The following is a 26,399-nucleotide window of genomic DNA, read 5'->3' on the forward strand; positions in this document are numbered from 1 at the left end:
TAGGAAAACAACAGACAGGGAATCTGCCACCTGGGCGACTGTCCTAAATGCAGATCAGTAGTGATTGATTGTCCATAGAAAAGTCGAGAGAATTGTATTCCCCATTGTGCATGTTTCTTTTTTTTTTCTTTTCTTTCTTTTCGACTGTCGGGGAGCCTTTGGCAAAGTAAAGTGGCATCATCTATGGCAAGCGTGCACAATAGGTGTGCCAACCTCATATTGCTGATTAGTTTAATTGTATAAACTACAGGATCAGTGATAGTGCTTCAGACTCGGTCAAAGGAGTTCCACCCAGAACGTGGAGTTACACTTTCGCCTTAACTCTTAAACCTTGGGAGAAATTGCTACACAATTTATTCCCTGTTGGCGCTGGGATTTGACATCATAACGTCCAGTTGCCAGTACGTGACGTGAGTCGCACCTAGCTCGCTGTGATGATCCAGTAATACAGTCATTGACCTACGGTACTGGCAAGCTGTAGATCAGCTTCATCCATTCTTATCGACTATTTTCCCTAAAATTGGGCCCAGCGGCTTAACATTAATTGGTTTATATTGTGTTAGTTCATAGAATGGTTTGAAACGGCTCACCATTCCACCCTGTCCTGCGCTAAACTTTTCATTCCTAGCTGATTATTATTCTATTCTATTCTATTCTATTCTATTCTATTCTATTCTATTCTATTCTATTCTATTCTATTCTATTCTATTCTATTCTATTCTATTCTATTCTATTCTCATTTGTTGGTAATATTCTTGTCAACCTCCTCCTACCCTTCATAGTACTTCCAAACTTCCCTCCAAACTAAAAGCATAAGTTCGGGTTGTCACAATGTATGCCCTATCCATCTACTTCCTCTTGTCAAATTTCGCGAAATCTTTTTCTTGATTAAGTACCGTATACAGTATCTTTATTCGCGATCAAATCTACCCATTTCTGTCAATATTTTCTTCCGTAACGTACCGTCTGTGGGTGGGGGACGCAGCTGAAGAATACACTCACGGTGTCCCCTGCCTGTCGTAACAGGCGACTAAAAGGGGCCGCAGGCGCTCTCAACTTGGGAGCGTGGGTTGGCGACCACTGGGCCCTTAGCTGAGTCCTCGCATTGCTTCCACTTACTTGTACCAGGCTCCTCACTTTCATCTATCCTGTCAGACATCCCTTGGTCAACTCTTGTTCTTTTCCGACCCCGATGGTATTAGAGCATTCGAGACCTAGGGAGTCTTTGCCCTTCGTGACCCTTGCCTTTCTTCGTCCGTTACTTAATTTTTCGAAGTGACGGATCCCTTCTTTCCTTTCTCTCTCTCTACCCCCTGTGGGTGGGGGACGCAGACGAAGAATACACCCACGGTATCCCGTGCCTGTCGTAAGAGGTGACTAAAAGGGGCGACCAAGTGATTATTGAATTAGAACCATGAAACTGCTTGTGATTAGTACCATCACGCGGGGAATTGCGAGTAGTACCACTAAGTTAGGTACAAATGAAATGTCGTATGGCTTTTAGTGCCGGGATATCCCAGGACGGGTTCGGCTCGCCAGGTTCAGTTCTTTCTATTTGACTCCCGTAGGCGACCTGCGCGTCGGTATGAGGATGAAATGATGATGAAGACAACACATACACCCAGCCCCCCGTGCCATTGGAATTAAGCAATTAAGGTTAAAATCCCCGACCCGGCCGGGAATGGAACCCGGGACCCTCTGAACCGAAGGCCAGTACGCTGACCGTTCAGCCAACGAGTCGGACTATGTTAGGTACACAATAGGTTTGTAATTGGTAGCAGTAGAGAGCGGTTCACTGTGGGAATAGTACCACTATATGAGCGACACCGTTGCCTGCGTTGCCTGTGATTTGTACCCAGGGGTGGTCGCACCTTATGTGCCCAAGTGCTGCAGCACATTGCCTATTTGAAAAATAAATTACTTTCAAAATATTATCTGCAATCATATACAGTGCATTGAAAAAAATACGTCAGCCAAATAATAGGAAATTATTCAACTCCCCTCACAACCAGGTAACTAGTCGTGTTCTCCACGCCGGGTGACTGCGTTGGGCTGTGCGATAACAGCTCAGTGAGAATTTCTAAGCTTTCTGCCAGAAAGCAAGAACTCTACCTTTTGCGCATGCGTGCCCAACTTCTCCGATAGGCTGTGGAAACAGCCAAGACCGCCGCCAAGACATCACTTCACAGCGATACTTCGTTCGACCACAGAGAGGCAGCACTTGCATTAATATGAGAACGTGGTAGGTAGCACCCTCTTGACTCAGCGCTAGTATTTAAGAGGGGATCGCTCAAAGCAAACGGGAAAACAAAATACTGTAGAGCTGTTCCCGCCAGGTCTTTTAATACCAAAGAGGATAGAATACTCCCAACTTGCATTTTCCATAGCCACATTTGTAAATCGAAAAATAAAAATTGTACTTTTTATGTTGTCAACATGAGGACGTGATACTGTGATTTTCTTCAATTATAAATGTCTAGTTTATAAATGTCATTATCAAAACATAACATGTAATTTTGCATTACGACGTTGCTGGTTTTATTTCAATGATTTTGGTAACATTGGAAAGATCTGTTTTTGCGTGCTTACACCAAGTATTTGAGTTCGTGAATATTTTGGCATTGCAGGTGTTACTGTGTGTTTAATTATATAGTTTTATATGATGAATGTGTATATGTGTTGGGGTTGTTTGCGTGATCGTTCAGTGTGAAAATCTCAGTGGATAGCCTCATGAAAACCGCATACCGGTATGTTTCTAAATATTTTTATAGTTTGGATTGGAGATGAGTTACAGCACACCACTCATTTTCTGCACCAGCCGCCACTGTTTGTACACACTATGTGAGGAACACCACGGATAGTACGAGTCCCTGACCTATGTGAGGTGCACCATGGGTTTGCGAATGGTGCCATTATGTAAGAAACACTGTAGGTCTGAGTTACCTGTGCGACGTACAATAATTTGAAGTAGTGCCATAATGTTTGAACGCCGAGAGCATACGGTACTTTTGATTAGTAACGCAACTTGAGATATACCATGGTTTACTAGCGTTGAGTACCATTATGAGGGACCGTTGACCTGGATTTTGAACCCTTTTAGACAACAATCATCATCGATTCAGGATTGTGCTTTGGAAGCAGGTGAGGCATTGCGGGTCGATCCACTGATTGTAATAAATTCATATTCATCCATTCATTCTTCATTATCGCGTTTTGAATTCTGGTCATTGGATGAATTTTAGACTTTTAAATTGTCGCTGCATTTCATCTCATTTCGTACCATTAGGGCCGATGACCTAGATGTTAAAAAACCAAAGCCCATGTCGCAACAGCCCCGAAGGGCCATGGCCTACCAAGCGACCGCTGCTCAGCCCGAAGGCCTACAGATGACGAGGAGTCGTGTGGTCAACACGACAGATCCTCTCGGCCGTTATTGTTGGCTTTCAAGCCCGGGGCCGCCATCTCACAGTCAGATAGCCCTCAATTGTAATCACGTACACTGAGTGGACCTCGAACCAGCCCTCAGATGCAGGTAAAAATCCCTGTTCTGGCCGGAAATCTAACCCGGGACCTAGATGTTAGGTTCCTTTAAACAACAAGAATCATCATCACTTCTGCAACGTCAGTTATTAAAGTCTGTTTTTTTGCATTGCCGGGCTGAGTAGCCCGGACGGTAGAGCGCTGGCTTTCTGAGCCCAAATTGAAAGGTTCGATCCTGGTTCAATCCGTTGGTATTAGAAGGTGCTCAAGTACGTCAGCCTCATGTCGGTATATGTAATGGCACGTAAAAGAACTCATGCGGGACAAAATTCCGGCATCTTGGCGTCTCCGAAAACAGCAAAAGTAGTTAGTGATACTTAAAAACAAATAACATTTTCCGCATCGGTTATTCTGTGTTTCACTTCCATACAGTGTCGTGTTGAACCTCTTACTGGTACGTCTTCCTTTGCTTGAAGATTTCTCTCCTTCAGAAAAACTGTCCTCAGTGTTGGGTTGATATTTTTTTGTCCTTTTCTTCTACAGTCGCTAGTATTCTAATGCTTACGGTGCATTCGTCTAGTTCCTTTTAAGTTTTCGATTCCTAATTTATTTTCTTCAGTCACCGACATTATTAATTATTATTAATTAATTAATTAAATAAATTTAATCTTGTTGGTGTGCGTTAATGCAATGGTCTAGCCACTCGACTCCTAATCCCAGTCTCCTGGCATCGAATACCAGTGACTTCGAGTCGGACCACCACATGGCGGCAGGAGGGACATCCGGTCTTAGAAAACTTCGATCAAGACCCGTCTACTCCTCCGACCATAGAAACAAGGAAAGGTGACACTGTAGGAAAATCGTATAGTATTTCTTCTCCCAAACTATATCCATGCTATTCAGTGTTTTCTTTAGATCCTCCGCATTCACAGACGGAAGGAAAGTGTCGTTGGTAAACCTTAGGCTTTCAGTTTTTCTTATTTGGCAGTGTTTACTTTTCCGAATATCTCCTGAATCTCCTTCACTTTCTGACACATTAACAAGGAAGGAACGAAATAATCTACGAACTCGCCTCACAATGTTGGGACACATTTTCCTCCTTCATATTCGTTTTATTTTTGTACGGATTGTCAGCAATGCTGCTTTCACTGTGCTTCCTTCCAATCGCCTTCAGAATCTCAAAAGAGCTGGTCCAGTCTACGTGATCATATCTTCGACGATCAGACGTAATAGTAAGTATTGATTTACGCGTTTCTACATACCTTCAGAAAACAAAATACCGGTATCATCAACTTATGTGTTGTGTGTTTGAGTCATCAGTCCATAGACTGGTTTGATGCAGCCCTCCATGCCACCCTATCCTGTGCTAAACTTTTCATTTCTACGTAACTAGTGCATCCTACATCTGCACTAATCTGTTTGTCATATTCATACTTTGGTCTACCCCTACCGTTCTTACCACCTGCATTTCCTTCAAAAACCAACTGAACAAGTCCTGGGTGTCTTAAGATGTGTCCTATCATTCTATCTCTTCTCGTCAAATTTAGCCAAATCGATCTCCTCTCACCAATTCGATTCAGTATCTCTCCATTCGTGATTCGATCTATCCATCTCACCTTCAGCATTCTTCTGTAACACCACATTTCATAAGCTTCTATTCTCTTTCGTTCTGAGCTAGTTATCATCCATGTTTCACTTCCATACGATGCCTCGCTCCACACGAAAGTCTTCAAAAACATCTTTCAAATTCCGATATCAATGCTTGAAGTGAGCAAATTTCTTTTCTTAAGAAAGCTCTTCCTTGCTTGTGCTAGTCTGCATTTTATGTCCTCCTTACTTCTGCCATCGTTAGTTACTTTACTACCCAAGTAACAATATTCATCTACTTCCTTTAAGACTTCGTTTCCTAATCTAATATTTCCTACATCACCTGCCTTCGTTCGACTGCACTCCATTACTTTTGTTTTGGACTTATTTATTTTCATCTTGTACTCCTTACCCAAGACTTCATCCATACCATTCAGCAATTTTTCGAGATCTTCTGCAGTCTCAGATAAAATAACAATATCATCGGCAAATCTCAAGGTTTTGATTTCCTCTCCTTGGACTGTGATTCCCTTTCCAAATTTCTCTTTGATTTCCTTTACTGCCTGTTCTATGTAAACATTGAAAAGGAGAGGGGACAAACTGCAGCCTTGCCTCACTCCTTTCTGGATTGCTGCTTCTTTTTCAAAGCCCTCGATTCTTATCACTGCAGACTGATTTTTTACAGGTTGTAGATAATTCTTCGTTCTCGGTATCTGATCCCTATCATCCTCAGAATCATAAATAGCTTGTTCCAATCAACATTATCGAATGCCTTTTCTAGATCTACGAATGCCATATACGTGGGCTTGTCCTTCTTGATTCGATCCTCTAAGATCAGACGTAAAGTCAGGATTGCTTCACGTGTTCCTACATTTCTCCTGAAGCCAAATTGATCTTCTCCCAACTCAGCTTCAACTTGTTTTTCCATTCTTCTGTAAAAAATACGTGTTAAAATTTTGCAGGCATGAGATACTAAACTAATGGTGCGGTAGTTTTCACACCTGTCAGCACCGGCTTTCTTAGGAATAGGTATAACAACATTCTGCCGAAAATCGGATGGGACTTCTCCTGTCTCATACATCCTGCACACTAAATGAAATAACCTTACCATGCTGGTTTCTCCTAAGGCAGTCAGTAGTTCAGAGGGAATATCATCAATTCCAGGTGCCTTGTTCCTATTTAGGTCACTCACAGCTCTGTCAAACTCTGACCTCAAAATTGGGTCTCCCATTTCATCAGCATCAACAGCCTCTTCATGTTCCACGACCAAATTATCTACATCGTTACCTTGATACAACTGTTGGATATGCTCCTGCCATCTTTCTGCTTTGTCTTCTTTCCCTAGAAGTGGCTTTCCATCTGAGCTCTTAATATTCATGCACCTACATTTCCTTTCTCCAAAGGTTTCCTTGATTTTCCTGTATGCAGCATCTACCTTTCCCAAGACCATACAGTCTTCGACATCCTTGCACTTCTCCTTCAGCCATTCTTCCTTAGCTACTTTGCACTTTCTATCCACTTGATTCTTTAATCGCCTGTATTCTTTTCTGCCCTCTTCATTTCTAGCATTCTTGTATTTTCGTCGTTCATCAATCAGGTCTAGTATCTCCTGAGTTATCCACTGATTCTTAGTTGATCTTTTCTTCCTTCCTAACATTTCTTCAGCTGCCCTACTGACTTCCTTTTTCATGACTCTCCACTCTTCCTCTATAGTGTTTCTTTCAGCCTTTTCATTTAGTCCTTGAGCAACATGTTCCTTGAAACAATCTCTCACACTCTTTTCTTTCAACTTGTCTAGATCCCATCTTTTTGCATTCTTTCCTTTTTTCAATTTCTTCAACTTCAGATGGCATTTCATGACCAACAAGTTGTGGTCAGAGTCCACGTCTGCTCCTGGGAAAGTTTTGCAATCCAACACCTGGTTTCTGAATCTCTGCCTAATTATAATGAAGTCTATTTGATACCTTCCAGTGTCTCCAGGTCTCGTCCACGTATAAAGCCGCCGTTTGTGGTGTTTGAACCAAGTATTGGCAAGGACTAAATTATGATCAGTGCAGAATTCAACCAGCCGACTTCCTCTTTCGTTCCTTTGTCCCAATCCGAATTCTCCTACTGTACTACCTTCTCTTCCTTGGCCTACCACTGCATTCCAGTCTCCCATCACAATTAGATTCTCATCACCTTTTACATATTGAATTAAATCTTCTATCTCCTCATATATTCTTTCGATTTCTTCATCATCCGCTGAACTAGTAGGCATATAGACCTGCACAATTGTGGTGGGCATTGGTTTGGTGTCTATCTTGACAACAATAATTCTTTCACTATGCTGGTCGTAGTAGCTTATCCGCTGCCCTATTTTCTTATTCATTATTAAACCAACTCCTGCATTTCTTATATGGTGAAGTAAGTAACGCAGATGTTAATGAGCTCGCCTTGTGTCCTTAAGATTACAGGAACAGTCGGTTGTCATTTAAAAGTGAGAGATCTGGATTAGTTGATTCACAGTCATTTTAAACAATCTCTTGCGGCTGAAATATCTCCAGTCGGACGTCTTTTAAGGCGTGTAGCAGTAGAGGGGGCTTCACATAATTTCATTTCTTCCGGTTTGGGTTAAACTTGTTTTGTATGTATGTTGGGTTGATCCTCCACAGTTCAGCCAATAGCTGTCATACAACCTGTGACAATAAATTTCGGTGAATAGTCCTGTACTATCAACATAGATGAACAATGCACGACAGTGACCTTACTGTCCTTCGAAATAGTCCCCTCCTATAACTAAGCACTGCTGAGATCGACGATACATGTCCTGGAAACTTTGCAAGAAGGCTTCCTTTGGGATGGTGTTCAAAAGCCTCGTCACGTTTCGTTGGATGTCACGAATATTGTCAAATCTCTTTCCTTTCAAAGCGAGTTTAATGCGTTACTTTTCGGCTCTGACCTTTTTCCGACGAGGGGATCCCGGAGAACGCCATTCCATGCTTTGCCGTTTCGTTTCAGGGTCGTACCTGAGACACCAGGTTTCATCCTTAGTGACAGTACATTTCAAGGAATTTGGTGTCGCAACCACCGTTTCGACAAAATCCTGTGAAGCCTCTAAACGTGCCTGCTTCTGATCGTCAGTCAAGTGATGTGGCACATGACGAGAACACGTTTTCCACTTCCCTAACTTCTGGGTAACGATTTGTCGCACGGATTCACGGTTAATCTGCAGTTCATCCGCTATCATGTGCGCAGTTAATCGCCGATCGTTCGTGATTAATGTCCTCACCTTCTCAATATTTTCGTCGCTGACGGCGGTCGCCGGTCTTCCGCTACGGGGATTGTCAGAAACACATTCCCGGCCTCCTCGAAAACGGGCGAACCACTCGTACACACACTTCAAGGACAGTGCTTGATCTTCATAAACACGTACCAGCATTGCACGCGTTTCTTTCGGTGTCTTGCCAAGCTTAAAACAAAACTGTACATTGATATTTTGGTCGCTCATGTTCCTGTTCGCAGTTCAGAACCAACGCACTAAACACGCCCTGTGTCAAACAGGTCTTACACGGCACACGCACGATGCTCAACTGAACAACGTTGGGAGCAGATGGTCAAAACCTGCTGCTACGCAGGTGCAGTGTTGTGCGTCGCCAGTGTTGCCGGATCGACCGTAGTGACTTCATTCACCGAACTTTGTCACAGGTTGTAGATAGCCTAGGTGCCACTTGAAGGGGCATACCTGGGAAATGAAGAGTGAAGTAGTTTCCCGTTGCTTTCCTCACCGGGCCAGAAGCTGCTATTACATATCAGTCTGCCAAGCCCACTGAAATGCATGCACCAACCGGCACTATGAGCGATATTTACGCACCATTCATAACAGGGACTGGCTGCATAAGGAATGGTGTTTACTAGCATCGCGTATACCTCGGTCACTTTCGTATTGTCAAGGACAAGGATGAGACTGAGGCACGTCGATGAAAGTAACAAATTTATTCTGGCCCACACCAGAAGATGGCAACGGCCGTAGTCGTGTTGAAACAACGGATCCCGTGAGATCTCCGAAGTTAAGCAACATTGGGCGTGGTCAAGATTTGGATGTGTTGCCACGCGCTGTTGGTGGGGGTTAAGGGAATGGAGGAGCGGAAAGGAGCTGGCCACACTACCGTACGTAAACTCCGGCTCAGGCACACCTTTGCAGAGGTTCGGACCTGCCTTCGGGCAGAATACACCCTTACACCAGAAGACATTGTGCAGTGTAAACACTACATCCCACCAGCAAAGGCAAAAGCTTGTTTTACGTACAGAAAATTAATATTACAATTTTATACCATTGAGATATTAAACTGATTGTGAGACCTGTTGGTACATACAGTATGTGGCTCTGTTATTCGTACAGGCTTCAATTTCTTATGAAATCTCGTATATTCACATTAACGATTGAAACATTGAAATAAAACGTACTTTACGGCTAAAAACATGGTTCGTCAATGTTGATTCATTAGCAGAAACCATACTTATTTAATACAGGCAAGAATATTTGATATGAATGTGCCGGCATCGACAAATGCGTGTGCCAGTTGTATTCGTACACATGGACAGGATGATGCCCACTGTTTGTTTGCGATGCACGGAAAAGTCTCAGTGATGGCATACGACTGGTCAAGTGCGTTACTTTCCTTCCTAGTGTATCTGTGGTGGACATGGGTAGGAGTGCAGAGTTAAGTACAGAGCTTAAGAACACTATACTTAAACTGGCACTTAAAGGATTTTCATTACGAAAGATTGGACAGCCGGTTAATAGAACACATTCTAGGGTGCAATATGTGGTTGGTAAACTTAAATACAAAGGCACTGTTAAGAACACGCCAAGGAAACCGAGGAGAAAGTGTTTAACTGAAAGGGAAGAACGGTTTGCTGTTCGGCTGATGAAGTCAGATTCCAAATTAAGTGCACCATTATTGAGACAACTCACGGAGGAACGAACTGGAAAGAAGAACAGCAACTCCACCATCCATCGGACCCTGTATCGGCATGGGTACTATGGAAGAATCCCTCGGAAAAGGCCATACGTAAGTAGGAAAAAACAGAAGGCTTAGACTGACATTCGCTAAGGAGCATGTAAGTAAGGATAACGAATTCTGGAATTATATTATCTGGTCTGATGAGACAAAAATAAACCTATTTGGGTCAGATGGAATCCACAGAATATGGATAAAAATTGGTACGGACAATGATGTGGTGAATACACTCCCAACTGTAAAATACGGTGTTGGGTCTGTAATGCTTTGGGGCTGTATGTCGGCCAGAGGTGTGGGTAACATACATTTCATTGACGGAATAATGAACAAGGAGGGCTGTAATGCAATTCCGTGTGCAAACGTGAAACAGAGTGCCGAAAATATGGGGATGCCACCTGTTTATATGTTCCAGCATGATAATGACCCAAAACACACTGCTGATATGAATAAGACAAGATTGATCTGGAACATTCCTAAGCAGCTTAGAACACCTCCCCAGTCCCCGGTTTTAAATCCCATCGAACATATTTAAGCTACATTGAAGAGGAATCTCCGTAGGCAACGTGTGCGTAGTAAGGAGGTACTTAAAAGTGTGATTCTTCAAGAATGGCAGAAAATCAGCCCGGACATGTGCAAGAAATTAGTGTATTCTATGCGGCGACGATTTCAGGCAGTTATAAATGCTAGGGGACATTCCACTAGATACTAACATGTTCCAGGAACCCTTTATCATTTTGTTTATTTCAAGTGTTCAATTTGTTTGTACGAATAGGAAAGATACAAGATTATGGGCGGGCTTTTCTTTATTAGAAACTGTATGTTTTGTTAACATGATTGCAAACAGATACAGTAGATATATGTTTTCTGAAGGCTTTGTTGAATACCGGTACATGTTCAGTGAATAAAATCCTTTTCAGTTCATTATTTTCAGGCAGTGCGTTGAAGTACTAAAGGAAACAGCCCGTACGAATAGAATAGGTACATACTGTACTTTCCTAGATGTTATAATAATCTCTCATCCTTAAAAAATATCAAATGACACTTCTTCTGACTTTCCTTCAAAAAAGGGATAGCGCGTGGTATTGTATACGTTTCTCGCATGTACACTTTCCTCAGAAACAATTGATCCTATAGATATAACGTTGTCGGTATGCACAGTGTTTGTATGTGCATAGGAGTTGAATCATATTTTGATAGTAGGGTAATTAAAATTAAGCCTGATAGAATAGTAAATGCTAGGAGCATAAAATACGTGCTCATTCTATATTTTCAGCGACTATAAAAATCTATTTCATGTAATTTTCTTCACCACGACTGTCTCTCCCAAGATAACTTATATTCTGAGAACATATCAATCATACAGTGCTGAGCTCGTACTTCTGTCAAATTCTGACCCACAGAAGTGATTCTCCTATCTCATTTGCAAAAAACAGCCTTTTCTCTTTGTAGTGCATTTACACATGTAGCTCTAGATTTACCTTGGTACAGTTTCGTAATGTTTCCTGTTATCCTTGTGCAGTTTTCTTTCCCAAGGAGACGCATTTTTGTCATAGGATTTCCTAATATTCATAAATTCGTATTCTTTTTCGGTGAGTCGAATTAAAATGGTGCAGTCTGTTAATCGTTGCACTGTTTCCAAAATAGCAGAAATGATCCTGACTGAGGTCGGTGGCATTTGAAGTTTTTTAAATTTGAAAACTTCGTGTCGTTCGCTGCCGACACAATAAGAACTCTTGCGGGACAAAATTCCCACATCCCGATGTCCGTTAAGTGTTCAGCAGTTACAACGGGTGTTAAATGATTACTTTCTTTTTACTTCCTTTGCATGTTTCTATCTCGTTCTTTTGCCGCATCCACTCCTATAAGTCCTCTCCGTGTAAGGACGTACCCTAAGGGTGCAACCTTACCCTTTCTCCCCTGTAATATTAAGATATTGATTTATGGTTACTTTTCTTGCTGTTGGGTCTTTTTCAGTGTCGGTAACCATACAGTTTAGGGACCCTACTTGCCGATACGACGTCTTACATTTACCGTTAATCTGGCACGTTGGCAACGTTCAATCACTGCTCTAGCGTGAAGTGCGTGTTGCCACCGCATCGCCGTTGAAGTCACTAGTGATACATTTGCGAGAATATTTAAAGCATATTTTCTTTTTCTGTGGGATTGTAAATCTATTTGGCTAATACCAGGTAAGTAGGATTGTGGCATGTTCGGATAATGCATTTAATAACATAGTTTGTGTGAAATGATGAAAGTGCTCAAATACGTCAGTCTCATGTCTAGATTTACCGGTACATGAAATAACTCTTGCGGGACGAAATTTTGGCAGTAGAAATTATAACATTATTATTTTCAAATCCGCAGTGAACTTGAAAGCTGACCTAAATTCCGTTCACGGAGCTTGGCACATTAGTATTCCTATATGTTTCCTGATAAGCTTGAAGATATAACCAGCCTGCAGGCTGAAAATATGCCCAATAATCTCTCTCCTTACTGGTTACCGGTATTGAAGAGAGAAGGAAATATTCGCGCAAAAGAAAGGGAAGTCATTGGATGTCTGGAACTTTCGAAAATCACACTGCAAAGACTTATTAAATAAATTGCATCGTTTAACACGCCCCTCTTTTCAAGAATATGGTTATAGTACGCCTACTGTATATCAAAATAAAGACAGATAATTTAAGTGAGAAAGTGTGTTTATTTCCTTTATTTCTCATTGAGGAGATATTCATAATTATCTTGATTTTTTTCATCTTATCTTTTATCATTTACTACGGTAGGGAAACATTCATTAATATTTACATTGAGGTTAGTTTGTTATGGTTATGTCTGATGATTTTAATATGTAACCAGGCAGGTTGGCAGCAGTGATCAGCCTTTACAAAAAAGAGAAAAGAAGAGCATCGGGCGGCGATATTTACTTTCTGGGGTATTTCCTTACGTGGCAATTACTATATGCCATCTTTCCTTTCTTGTCTTTTGTACCAGATCCCGAGTTCCTTTATCATTTCATTTTCAGCCTCTTCTCAAAGGACTGTCCAATCATTACTAATCTCCGCTGTTCCTCTTGCCTTCTTCTTCAGTTAGCCCAAGTGCAACAAATTCTTTGGAAGATTTTTCCTCGCATCCGGGAGATAGTGGGTTCGAACCCCACTGTTGGCAGTCCTGAAGATGGTTTTCCGTGGTTTCCCGTTTTCTCACCAGGAAAATGCTGGGGCTGTACCTTAATTAAGGCCACGACCGCTTTCTTCCCATTCCTAGGCCTTTCCTGTCCCATCGTCGCCATAAGACCTATCTGTGTCGGTGCGACGTAAAACAAATAGAAACTTTTTCCTGAGATAATTTTTTTCAACATTGAATCTGTTAGCAATAACTAATTTGTGATCAGTGCAGAATTTTACCGGTTGAATTCCTATTTTATTCCTTTATCATTCTGCCATACCATTTGTTTGTAGGAGGGATACTGACTGGAGGGAGATGAGGCTATGGAGTGAGTATGTGGGAAATTGGGAGGGAGGTTTGTAGATCTTTATAGTTGGCGGGAGGAGAAGTATATATGCTCATATGGCTTTCACTTAAACTGCAGTGGTACTTACAAGTTAGAGGATTTGTTTATAAGAGTTACAGGGAGGTTTATTCAGGGCAACAGGGTTGACTAGGAAGCAGTGATGATAGTATAAGGAGCTGGATGTCAAGAAAGGGTGACAAAGTTCTTAGTGTTGTTCTGTAGAAGTATTGTACATAAAGGAATAGAATTAAATAACTGAATAGACGCATATTTACCTGTTATGGTAATAGGAGTTGAATCGTGGCTGAGAAGTGATATTAGGGATGCAGACATTGGATGTGGAGTGTTTACATGTGATATACTTCATGGTCTGATCCATATTGGCTTACAATAAATTTAGGAAAAATTTCTTGTAAAGAAATCACAAAACTCATCCACTTATTCAATACAATATATTATATTGCATTCTTTATAAGAAATTTTGCCTAACTGGAGGGTTTAGTGTAGAGACAGGATGGGAATGGTAGGAGGGGGAGTATGCATATTAGTAAAAGAAGACTTTGTAAGCTACCAAAAGTTAAGGATGAGATACATGAAATTCTAGGTGTAAGAGTCAATTTAATTTTTTGGGATGTGCAGACCCAGAAGGGATGCTGCTGTTGGAGAATTACTTAAGATAATCAGTTATGTGGGGAAACTACACAGAAAGGTATGTGTTTTTAGTGGGTGATCTCAATTTACCAAATGTTTACTGGGATGGTAGTATGAATAACAGAAAGAAATGGCCAACAAATGGTGAAAAAGTTAATTGGGGAAGGACAGCTGGATCAGAAAGAGGCAGAAATAATCAGTGGAAAAAATATTCTAAACATGGTGCCGATAAAACCAGATGAGCTCTATAGGGAAACTGATGTGATAGATGGTTTAAATGATCACAAAGCTGTTATTGTCATCTGTATATATAAAATAACATGTCCTCACTGACTGACTGACTGACTGACTGACTGACTGACTGACTGACTGATTCATCATTGCCTAGCCAAAACTACTGGACATAAAGAAATGAAATTTAGGGGATACATTTATATTTAGTGCCGGGATATCCCAGGATGGGTTCGGCTCGCCAGGTGCAGGTCTTTCTATTTGACGCTCGTAGGCGACCTGCGCGTCGTGATGAGGATGAAATGATGATGAAGACAACACATACACCCAGCCCCCGTGCCATTGGAATTAACCAATTAAGGTTAAAATCCCCGACCCGGCCGGGAATCGAACCCGGGACCCTCTGAACCGAAGGCCAGTACGCTGACTGTTCAGCCAACGAGTCGGACATATTACAAGTGTAGGTTGCTCACTAAGAAAGGATTTTTGGATATTCCGTCGCTAAGGTGGTGAAAAGGGGGGGGGGGAGGTGAATTTTTCAAATGAGTATATGTATATTTCAAACTGAACAGTTCAAGGATGTGAAAATTGGTATTTGGAATGTTGTCTAAAAATAAACACGTATTTTTTTTGTGTTTATTAAATCCACTTATGGGGATAAGAAAGTGGAAAAAGTGGGTGAATTTTTAAACGAGTATATTTCATAAACTTAAGATGTTACAGGTGTAAAAATTGGTACATGGATTCTCCTTTAAAAATAAAGAAACACGTATTCTTTTTGTTTCCGGAAAGTTCACTTAAGGAGGCAGAAAATAAGTGAAAAGGGTGTTGAATTTTTTATATGAGGCTGCTTATATCTCAAACTGAAGAAGTTACAAACGTGAAAATTGGTACCTGGAATCTCCTTTAAAAATAAAGGAACATGTATTTTTTTGTTTTCATAAATCCACTTAAGGGGGTTAAAAAGTGAAAAAGGGGGTGAATTTTTAAAATGAGTATATCTCGTAAACTTAACATGTTAAGCTGTAAACTCTAAAAGTAAGGAGACAAGCCTTTTCTTGTTTTCGGAAAATCCACTTAAGGGGGTTAAAAGAAGTGAAAATGGGAAGAGTTTTAAAATGAGCACATCTCAAACACTTAACATGTTACAGATGTAAAAATTGGTATTTGGAATATCTTTTAAAAATAACGAAACGCGTATTTTTCGGTTTTCAGAAAATTCACTTAAAGCAGGGGGTGGGTGAAAAGGACCGAAAATGGGGTTGAATTCTTTGAAACGTGAAAATTGGTATTTTGAATCTCTTCGGAAAGTCGACTTAAGAGGTGAGGGTGGAAAGAAGTGGAGTTGAATTTTTTATGGGGATACTGATATCTCAAAGATGTTACAAACGTGAAAATTGGCATTTGGAATCCCCTTTGAAAATACACTTTTTTTTTTACTTGAGAGAGAACTGCTTTTCACATATAGAGTTCCATGTCATAGGCCTATGTTCTAGAGTTAAATCTGCCCTTAGCCTGGTCATCTTAGCCTCAAAAGGCAATAAGTTACCACAAACATAGTTTACAGAGAGATTCTGGAACAAATGAAATGCAATTTTTCGATGAGTTTTTATATGTACTTTAGAGATTTTCAGGTGATGCCTTAGTGCAGTACCGAGGAACGATTAATTTGATCAAATTACAAAATTTTTGTGAGCGAAGCTGCGGGTAACAGCTAGTAGTTATATATAGGAAAATGAAAAGAATGTGTAAAAGTAGGACTGTTAAGCATGTAACTGTTAGCTCTCCCAAGCTTCTCATTAGAGGAGACTAAAGTTAATACTTGGGGACACATGAATATGAATATAAATTCATGAATATGAATATATATGTGGTTTGCCCGCAAATTGCCACGCCAATAGAATCAATTAACATTCCATGGTTTCCCATTTCTCTGTGTAATGTTTGGGTGCCAGCATTACAGTTTTAAACAAAACTGTAAAGCAAAATTTATATTTACTAGCATAGAGACTTATACTTAAATCACAGGGGTAGGATTTTAAATAATTAACCATTAAGTATCGCTTAAGAAAGAAAATTTTTTTTTGCTATTGGCTTCATGTCGCACCGACACAGATATGTCTTATGGCGATGATGCGAGAGGAAAGGGCTAGGACTGGGAAGGAAGCGGCCGTGGCCTTAATTAAGGTACAGCCTGGTGTGAAAATGGGAAACCACGGAAAACCATCTTCAGGGCTGCCGACAGTGGGGTTCGAACCTACTATCTCCCGAATACTGGATACTGGCTGCACTTAAGCGACTGCAGCTATCGAGCTCGGTAGAAAGAAAATTAACGCAATATAAAATACAAATGAATTTGTTACAAAAAAAATGAGATGAATCGGAAAAGTTCCTTTAAGCATGGAGGGATTTAGGAATTTACGTTACTGAAATTAACTCTTGCTTGCTTTATCTAATTGAAGCTCACCAATTGCAGCTTCCGTTGAGGTCATCTATTTTCCGTGGTTACTAGTTCCCCTCTTCTCATAGTAGAATTGGCTCCATGGACATCCTTCCTTCCTTCCTTCTGTGATGTGATTTGGGCTATCTGGACTAGGACTCCCTAATTGCCTAGTCTTTAAATTAGATATTGACCCTATACTTATGAAAATTGATCAGCATTGATCGTAGCAGGAGAAAATTCAGAGATATGATTTTTTTCCATGTTAGCAGAAATCTCAATCCAACTTAGCTAATCTACTGATACTATACAGACTTGTACCAAATGCCATGGACTTGAACTAAACATAGTTCTTCGTCCAGAATAATTACAGAATATCTCGCAAGACATAAGCTTGTTTCGTCTCGCGCAGATCCGACTGCATCACAGCAGCTAAGTACTGTGTCCTAGTGACAACACACTGTATGAAAATAACTGTCTCGAAGCGAGCACTCACTGTCTCAAAAATCAATAAAGTAGTTATAGTTCTGGTAGTCGTGTGTGAGTCGAGGGTTGTTCCGCGTTAGATAATATATCTTCGGGCTCTCCCCACTCTGGGTAACAGCTCAATACCAATTCTCTATATAACGGAACATCTGATTCGTAGATTGCATTATCATCTGCCTCTCTTCTTTCTTGACAAGTAACCAGTAGGCGTGGTGAAGATGTAGTATCCTAGCCTTGCACGCAGGTCGCTGTGTAGTGCCTTTTGCTCATGAGTATAACCCAGTGACTCATCCAACTTCCCCGCTTCAAGAATAACTTTTCCGTGTACACAAGTATGAGATGAAATGACAAAAATTCTGTCTCAACATTGACCATATTTACAATATATAATGAATTCCTATCCTACGTAATATAAAAATTTAAATAATAAATGATGTTCTAATATATACAATGTGATTCCAAAAGCGTTATTTACAAATGATTGAAGTTAAAATAAATATGTTATATAAATAATTGCCGATAGCGGATAATCTTGATATCGAGTGATATCGCGTAAAAGTATGGCTGGAGAAGCCTGGATGGTTACAAGCAGTACCATATGGTTGATAAGGGAGGCATGGGGGAGTTAATAGAAAAGTAATTATTGATAAGAAGAAAATGGTAAATAAGACTGTAAACAGCCTATGGGATGGGTTTAAAGAAATTGTTGAGGAGTGTAAAAATAGTCATGTACCTTTAAAGGTGAAGATCCAGTATATTCTAACAGGGGGGAAAATAGAGATTAAGAAAGAGGTGCAGGTTGGAAAGAAATAGTTACGCATGGTTGTGGAAGTAAGGAAATATTAAAGGTATTTACGCCAGCTAAGGATAATATGATGAAATGCATGAATTTTAGGGGGAAATGTAAGGATATGCATAGATATTTTTGAGGCAGAAAGAGGTTCCAGAAAGGATATTACCAGAATCATTAATCAACAGGGTGAGTGTGTATGTGAGGAGTTACAGAAGGTACAAGTATTCAGTGTCCAGTATGTAAAGATAGTTGGAGATAAGGATAATGTCCAGGTTGAGGAGGTGACTAATACTGGCAAAGTACTGAAATTTACCTATCATAGTAAAGTCATTTACAAAAAGATACTGAAGTTTACGAGAAACAGCTGGGATTGATGAGATTTCTGGGAATATACTGAAAGCAATTGGTTGGGGTATAATTTATTTATATATTTATTTGATTGCTGTTTGCATGAAGAACCAAATCAATAGAGAGTTGCTGTAGTAGCTTCAGTGATAAGAGGATTCTGCATTCCTTGGCACAACAATAGGTTTTGCTCATTAAAGCTGTAATTGTGGGAGTTCTGCAGAGTATCAGAGGTTGGCACTGATTGAGGAGAATTTTTATGTCATTCTGACAAACTTTCTTGAATGTATATAATTAACTGTAGAGGTGGTTGTTTTTTTTTTTTATTATTATTATTATTATTATTATTATTATTATTATTATTATTATTATACTTATTGCTCAATTACAGGAGTGCAGGTGTGACGGCGGAAATGGACTCGACGGGTTCGGTAGCTGCCGTTGAAGCTGCTCTCGAGAGGTTAAATAAAACGCGAGATGAGCTAGAGGAACTGTGGGCCACACGCAAGTTAAAACTGGACCTCTGCTTAAGGTTACGGTTGTTCGAACGTGATGCGTTGGAGGTATCATCTCAGCTGGAACTTTGGGCAGAGGAGTTGCAACACAGTGAGTTGAGTCGGGACATCCAGAAGGCAGAACAGTTGCTGCGTGTGCACAACGATAGTGTTTCACATATGCAGAACACAACATTCCAGGTGCTACAGCAGGGCCAAGAACTGGCACAGGTATAGTGAATGTTTCTTTTTCTCCCTGTATGTTAGTTGAATGTAAAAATATTTTATTGTACTGAGTAATGGAGACTTCTTGAAAGTTTATGTAATTTACTACCAGTTACACAGACTTCATTGCCCTGTAGGTAGACGTGAAGCACTTTGTACTATGAACAGGGAACTTCTACCCTGTTACTAAGAGAGGCAAAGATAGAGTTAATTGATAATGACTTTCCCTCTGTTCTATTTGTAATGTTCTCTTCCCCTGTTGCCAGCTAAAGAATTCATAGCTAAGGAATTCCTAAATTCCTAAAGGCAAACTTTACTTTTAACACTGGAAATGCTAGGCCTTTTCCTATTTCCATACAAAGTATATGATGGACTACAACTAATTGCACAAGGAACCAGAACAGTGAATGCAATTTAGCTTCCAAGAAGCCAATATAACATACTTCAGTTACATTAAAATTAATAACATTAATCTGCTCTTCCTGTCAACATGGTAAGACAGTCTTCGTACAATGAACTAAGTGATGATTGTAAATGGGCTAACACATACTGGTAAATTTCAATTAACTTATTAGAATCGTTACTGAACAACATAAAAATTGAGTTATTGGAAGGAGAACCCTAATTTAATATCACTGTTTGTAATTATTAGATTATTCAAGCTCTTCAGGCCTGCATTTGACCCCTGTATGGCAGCAGATTGCAACTTAACTTAGTGTCTACATTGTCTTGGATTGGTGTCTCAACAGCATACTTGCCACTAGTATCTTGGAAAAGTGTGGCAATCCCGCTGAAAAACCCGCTGCCACACTGGGGAAAAGCTGACATTTACACAGTTGAAAATAGCTAAAAGATCTTGATTACTTTTACCCTGTTCGATGTATTTGTCAACAGTTCAGGAAACTGCTTCATCCATAGAGCATGTAGCTTATGGTCAATTGCCGAATCGTATTGATTGATTTACAAGATGAATTTATTTGAGTAATCCAGGAAGTGTTACAAAACATCAAGGATATGATGAGTGACGAGATCAGCATGATGACAAAAAGTAACATGGAGCATGCGTGGAAGGAGCTATTTGTTGCTAATTTATTTTCTCGTTTAATGACTGCCACTAATTATAGCCCCAAGTGGAGTGTGCTTTGTTTACAAAATGTGATGTTGCTAGTAGATTTGCTATGTGAACAGCATTTGTAATGAAGTATTCTAATGCTCAGTCAAATGTAAGGTGATAGGGCTCTTGCAAACATTCTTAATATTTTCAAATGTATTGCAAATAGTGAGGCAGGAAAGTGAGATTGTTGAACAGGATCCTTGACAGTTAATTATGACTTCCGAGGGTTTTAGAATCCAGTCTGAAATGTGGTAACACGATGTACACAGCAGGCACTAAAGAGCTAACCAGTGATATTAATATCAGTCATCTGCTGTACCTATTTTATACAACAGCTTATTATATTTACCATCAATGAGAAAATGGGCAAGATTCTTCTGGGAATACTAAGACAGACTTAAACGTATGGAGGATTCCTGCTAAGTGGATGTTACGCACTTGTCGCATTGGTCCGCATCCACTGGCTGGTGGAAGGTGTGGCATATCGGTCTGCTACTCAGCATCAAATAAGTCATAGAATGCTATATTTGGTGAAATTGAAAGGCTAGATACCTACCTAGCATTAAAGAAGATATTCAAAGTGGCATTGCTCAGCTCTCCTCAAGACTGTTTGGCACCTCCTAAACAGGTTTGCAGACACTCTGCAAAACTCGGTCCGTGCGACGTTGCATATAACTTGTCAAATGTTTTCCTGTAGTCCATCTCTTGTGTGAGGGATTTTAGCACATACCAAACAAAACCAAACCCCATGGCACTACAGCCCTTGAAGGGCCTGGGCACATACTTTCCCTGTAAACATCCTCTGCATGCAATTAACCATAGGGATTTAAATCAGGGGACCCTTTGGACCAAAGGCCAGCACGCTAACCATTTAGCCATGGAACTGGACATTGTAAGAAATAACTTAAGGTACTAAAATTTTAATAGTACTACTGGGCAAATGACTATGTGATACACCTCAGATTTTAGTTAGAGAGAAACCTTCTGGTCGCAAAGTATGCCTGTTTTAAATTTCTTTAAATAACTGTTAGATTCTTCAGTCTGCTGAAACTAATTTTGAATGAATAAATTTATAGACTACCTGTGAAAAGAAAACTTATGATAAGAGTATTATATGTGAAGAAGAGGCAAATTAACACATTGAGGGCTTGCTCACTCCTGTACATTTTAATCCTCTGGACTGGCCATTTTGCACTAATTTCAGATTTTTATGTTAATTACTAGTTTTGAACTTCGGTAATTTTTGGTTCACTATTTGTGTGCATATTTTCTACTTCATATAAAAACTGTAGTACAGTTGATAGATACCTGACCATGGAAATAGTGGATCGAAATGAGCTGGTTTTTCACTCTCTTTAAAAATTCAAAAGAGATAAATTTACATAATAATTAGTACATACATATTGTGTGTGATCTGTCAGGTCTGTTCAGTTGGTATGAATCACTGTCGTTCAGTCTGTGTTCGCACACAGCTGCCATTACACGCACACTGTTGTCGAGTTGACACAGCTCCGACACTATTTGTTATGAATTATATGATGTGTAAAACTGTAGTTTGCTGCCATACATATTTTTCTGAGAACTATAGTAACCAAATCTTATACTGCAGTGCTGATCAATGCACATAGTACTTTTGTTTTGCAGTAACAACGATGAAAATCAGAGAACGTAAACCGTGCGGGCTTCGTTCTCCATAGTAAATGGCATAGCCTGTATGGTGGTACGACCTTCAACTTCAGTGTGTTAGAATAGAAGTCTATTTTAATTAAGTGGGGTTTTTTTTCATGTATAATTCTGTTATCATTATGTTTTCTTTTCAGTTGGCTCGATAGCTGCAGTCGCTTAAGTGCGGCCAGTATCCAGTATTCGGAAGATGGTGGGTTCGAACCCCACTGTCGGCAGCCCTGAAGATGGTTTTGCATGGTTTCTCATTTTCACACCAGGCAAATGCTGGGGCCGTACCTTAATTACCTTTCTACTCCAAGTCATTTCCTGACCCATCATCGCCGGCACGACGTAAAGCAACTTGTGAAAAAAAAAGTTTTTGAATATATTTATTCAAAATTAGTTTTAGCAGACTGAAGAACCTTACAGTTAAAAATTAACCGAGTTAAACTGAAAAGAGATAGCTTCAGATATTGCAAAAATAAAATAAAAATAAAAATAAATAAATAAATTGGAGTACACTTGTGACCTGATTCCATTTCAACCATCCAGAATTAACTCTTGCTCGAGTGTCTAGTATGGTGTCACCATCAGTTGTTATGCAGAAGGCAAGATACCTAAAATTTGAAGACTTCACCAGCAGAATACCATCAACTACGATCGTGCCATCTCTCTGGGTGCCGCATTCCATGTATTCAATTTTTGTTAGATTGACCCATAGTCCAAATTCGTCATGTCTTATTTTCAACTTGTTGACCTATATGTTCAAGTCTATTCTTAGAATTGCTAGCCAGTATAACATCATCAGCATGCAGTAAGGTCCATGGATGAGACATTTGTAGATGAGCAATCATTGAGTTTATGCATAGGATGAATATCAATGGGGACAAGGTGGACCCCTAATGGATGTCCCTTCGAATGCTTAATGGCTCGGTGACGCTGGCAGAGCAGCGGACAGAGCTCGTGGTGGTGTTATAGAAGAGTTGCACTCAACGAATGTGAATATCAGACTATACTACTCCTACACTTAAAATTTGTCAAGTCCCTCAATGTAAAGATATCTTCTTTCTCTCTCATTCATGACATACATTGAATTTCCCCTTTTATCAATGTATTGCACATGTTTTTATTATTTGTACCTGATAGGTTCGAACCCCACTGTCGGCAGCCCTGAAAATGGTATTCCGTGGTTCCCCATTTTCACACCAGGCAAATGCTGGGGCTGTACCTTAATTAAGGTCACGGCCGCTTCCTTCCCACTCCTAGCCCTTCCCTGTCCCATCGTCGCCATAAGACCTATCTGTGTTGGTGCGACGTATAGCCACTAGCAAAAAAGTTTGTACCTGATTTTTAGAACCTTATTGTTATTGAAATACTTTCTTCAATCTGAAATGATGAAGCTTCTATTTTTAATTACATTGTAGCAATTCATCTTCACAACTGAAATTTCTTTCCAGGCATTTGAGAATTCGGGTATGTCTCTAATGGCAGACAGCCAGTACTCGGCCCAAACTCGGGTTCAAGTATTACTAGAGTTCCTGCATGAGCGTGAGATGGACCTAGAAGACCTGGCAGAGATGAAGCGTGTCAAATTGGAGCAGTGTGTACAGTTATGTCAGTTCCAGAATGATGCCAATCAGGTGAGATTTCTGTAATGGGATGCCTAGATTTGTTATTCTCATAGTAATTGCATGGAACAGCATTTTAAAGATTTCCTCTGTGTGTGTTCTAAAGTTTTCAGGTCAGCGGTAGTGCAGGGAAGGCTTTAATTTTGTTTTTCTATTAAGACTCTTCAGTTGTGTAAAGTTTTATCATACATCCTCAGACATATGTTAATTGTGTTGTTGTTTGAGTCATCAGTCCATAGACTGGTTTGATGCAGCTGTCCATGCCACCCTATCCTATGCTAACCTTTTCATTTCTACGTAACTATTGCATCCTACATCTGCTCTAATCTGCTCGTTATATTCATACCTTGGTCTACCCCTACCGTTCTTACCACCTGCATTTCCTTCAAAAACCAACTGAATAAGTCCTGGGTGTCTTAAGATGTGTCCTATCATTCTATCTCTTCTTCTCGTCAAATTTAGCCAAAATTGACTATTTTCACCATTTTGGTCCGTATTGACTTATATACAAATTTCTATAAAATAATTTTCCGCCTTGTCAATACTTTATACACTTTATTCTATTTAATTACCGTACATGTACATGTTTCGAGAGCCTCTGCTCTCTTCCTCAGCGGTGCCAAATATTAATTATCTTAGGACTATGGTTCATTGGTATCATATTTCAATTATATATTAAAATATATGAATTTTAAATTAGTTACAATATTACTCTAAGTTTCTCTTTTGCCCATTTACATCGTCATTTGTCACATATTTTACCAGAATTTTACCAATCATAAATGATAGAATCTAATTAAATTAATCTCTCTATGTTAATTTATGTCCTTATTAATATCTGAAAATAGTAACTCTTTCTTCATCTTCTATAAAATCTATAAAATCTGTCTCTATCCTGAATTATAAAATAGCAAATAATAAATAGCCACTTTGTAAATTAAATTAATAAACTACATTTATGAAGTTCGTCATTTTTTAAAAATATTTCATCTCTCTTCTGAACGTCTGCTTTAATTTTCTAGACTTCTTATGAATCAGAAATTTTCTCCTCTTACTCTCTTCCAATTCCTTAAATAAACAAAACCAAACAAACTAAAATTTAGAGGCTTTTTACGAAAAATAAAACGACTCAGATATTTGGAGAATTTTCATTTAGGTCTACTTACTTCATTCCTTTAATTTATCCGCAAATTGAAATGATGTGATGTTTGTCTGAACCCAAACAATATGTCCTCCTTCCCTCCTTGTTGCTACTTTGCTATTGGTTGCGCGATGATCTGCTCGTTGTTTCTAACCGTCAAATTCCTTAAATAAACAAACTAACAACCAACCTTTAGCGACATGTTTTTTATAAAAAAGACGATATCTAGATGGTCAGAGAATTTTATTTTGCTTACTTCAGTTCGTCTTGATGTCAAATTTTAACCTTGCTCTCAATATATATGTGCGCTAGTTTGAAAACAAACGTGTTCTACTCTCTGCTGTCAATGACCTTGTTGTGCTCGCTGCTACTAGTCGCTGTGCTGCCGGTTACGTAATGTAGGGGGTGGAAGGGAAGCGTACTTGTGGCTCAGAACTATTTCTTTCTCTCTCTCTTTCTTTCTTTCTTTCCTTCCTTATAAGATTGTATGCCAATTTGTACATTAGTGTTTTTCTGATCAATATATATATTTATCTTCTCCAGAACGTCCATTAGTTTTCCTTTTGTTGTCATGTGCAGTACCTCCATATCTTTGTCTATTTCCGTAAAATTATGATTGTGTTCCTCCATGTGTTCGCCCATTGCTGAGAACCTCCTCTGTCTTACCGCATTCACGTGCTCCTTGTATCTCGTCTCTAAACTCCTCCCCGATTGTCCAATGTATTTTTTCCCACAATTTTGGCACTTGATACAGTATACTCCTGATTTACTAAATCTGTCGGATTTGTTGACCTTATGCGAGTTATATAAAATTTTCTTGTTACTGTTGTTTGTTTTAAATGCGACCTCAATGCCCTTTTTGTTGCATATCTTTTTTATTCCGTATGAGTGAGTGTTATGGAAAATTATTACCGCTACGTTCCTCCTTTCTTTTTCTTTTTCCCAAATTGATTTTTGTTTATTTATTAACTTGTCCTTTATTTTATCTACATATTTCTTGGTGTACCCATTTTTCTTCGCGATCTCATATATGGTGGTCATCTCTTTTTCGAACGCTTGTCTTTTTAAGGGAAACTTAAGGGCTCTGTTTATCATATTATAAAATGTTGCTTTCTTCTGCTGTCCTGGATGGTTGGAGTCCTTCCTAATAATTGTACTAGTGGTCGTTTCTTTTCTATAAACTTGATATTCTAATTCCCTCCCATTTCTCATTATTTAGACGTCCAAATAGTTCAGTGATCCTCCTTCCTCTGATTCTATTGTGAATTTGATGTCTTTGTCTATTTTGTTCACCCTTTTTAGTGTTTCTGCCGGGCTTAATTCTTTCTCATCTATGATAATAAGCACATCATCTACAAATCTCAACCATTTGACTAATCCCTTAATTTTCCCAATTATTTTATTAGATTCCACATGGTCCATGTAAATATTTGCCAGAATACCTGACGCCGGGGAACCCATAGCCAATCCCTTTGCCTGTTTGTATATCTTGCCGTTGAATCCGAAATAACTGTTCTCTTCTTCTTGCGTTACGGCCTCTGTAGGACCACGGACAGCTCCTTCATGGATTGCATTTTCTTCTTGTCCTCCCAGAACCTCTTCATCCTT

General features: G+C 39.6%; 1 protein-coding gene across 1 annotated transcript in view; it reads left to right on the forward strand.

Annotated features, from left to right (window-relative positions):
• trio (trio Rho guanine nucleotide exchange factor) overlaps positions 1–26,399 on the forward strand; it is a 1,596,874-nt gene that overhangs the window by 715,672 nt on the left and 854,803 nt on the right. Inside the window, exons 17-18 of the mRNA XM_067140202.2 lie at positions 18,916–19,249; positions 23,480–23,662. Of these exons, the coding sequence (XP_066996303.2) occupies positions 18,916–19,249; positions 23,480–23,662 (517 nt within the window). The remainder of the gene's footprint in view (positions 1–18,915; positions 19,250–23,479; positions 23,663–26,399) is intronic.

This window comes from Anabrus simplex, chromosome 2, assembly GCF_040414725.1.
Source record: "Anabrus simplex isolate iqAnaSimp1 chromosome 2, ASM4041472v1, whole genome shotgun sequence".
Taxonomy (NCBI): Eukaryota; Metazoa; Arthropoda; class Insecta; order Orthoptera; family Tettigoniidae; genus Anabrus; species Anabrus simplex.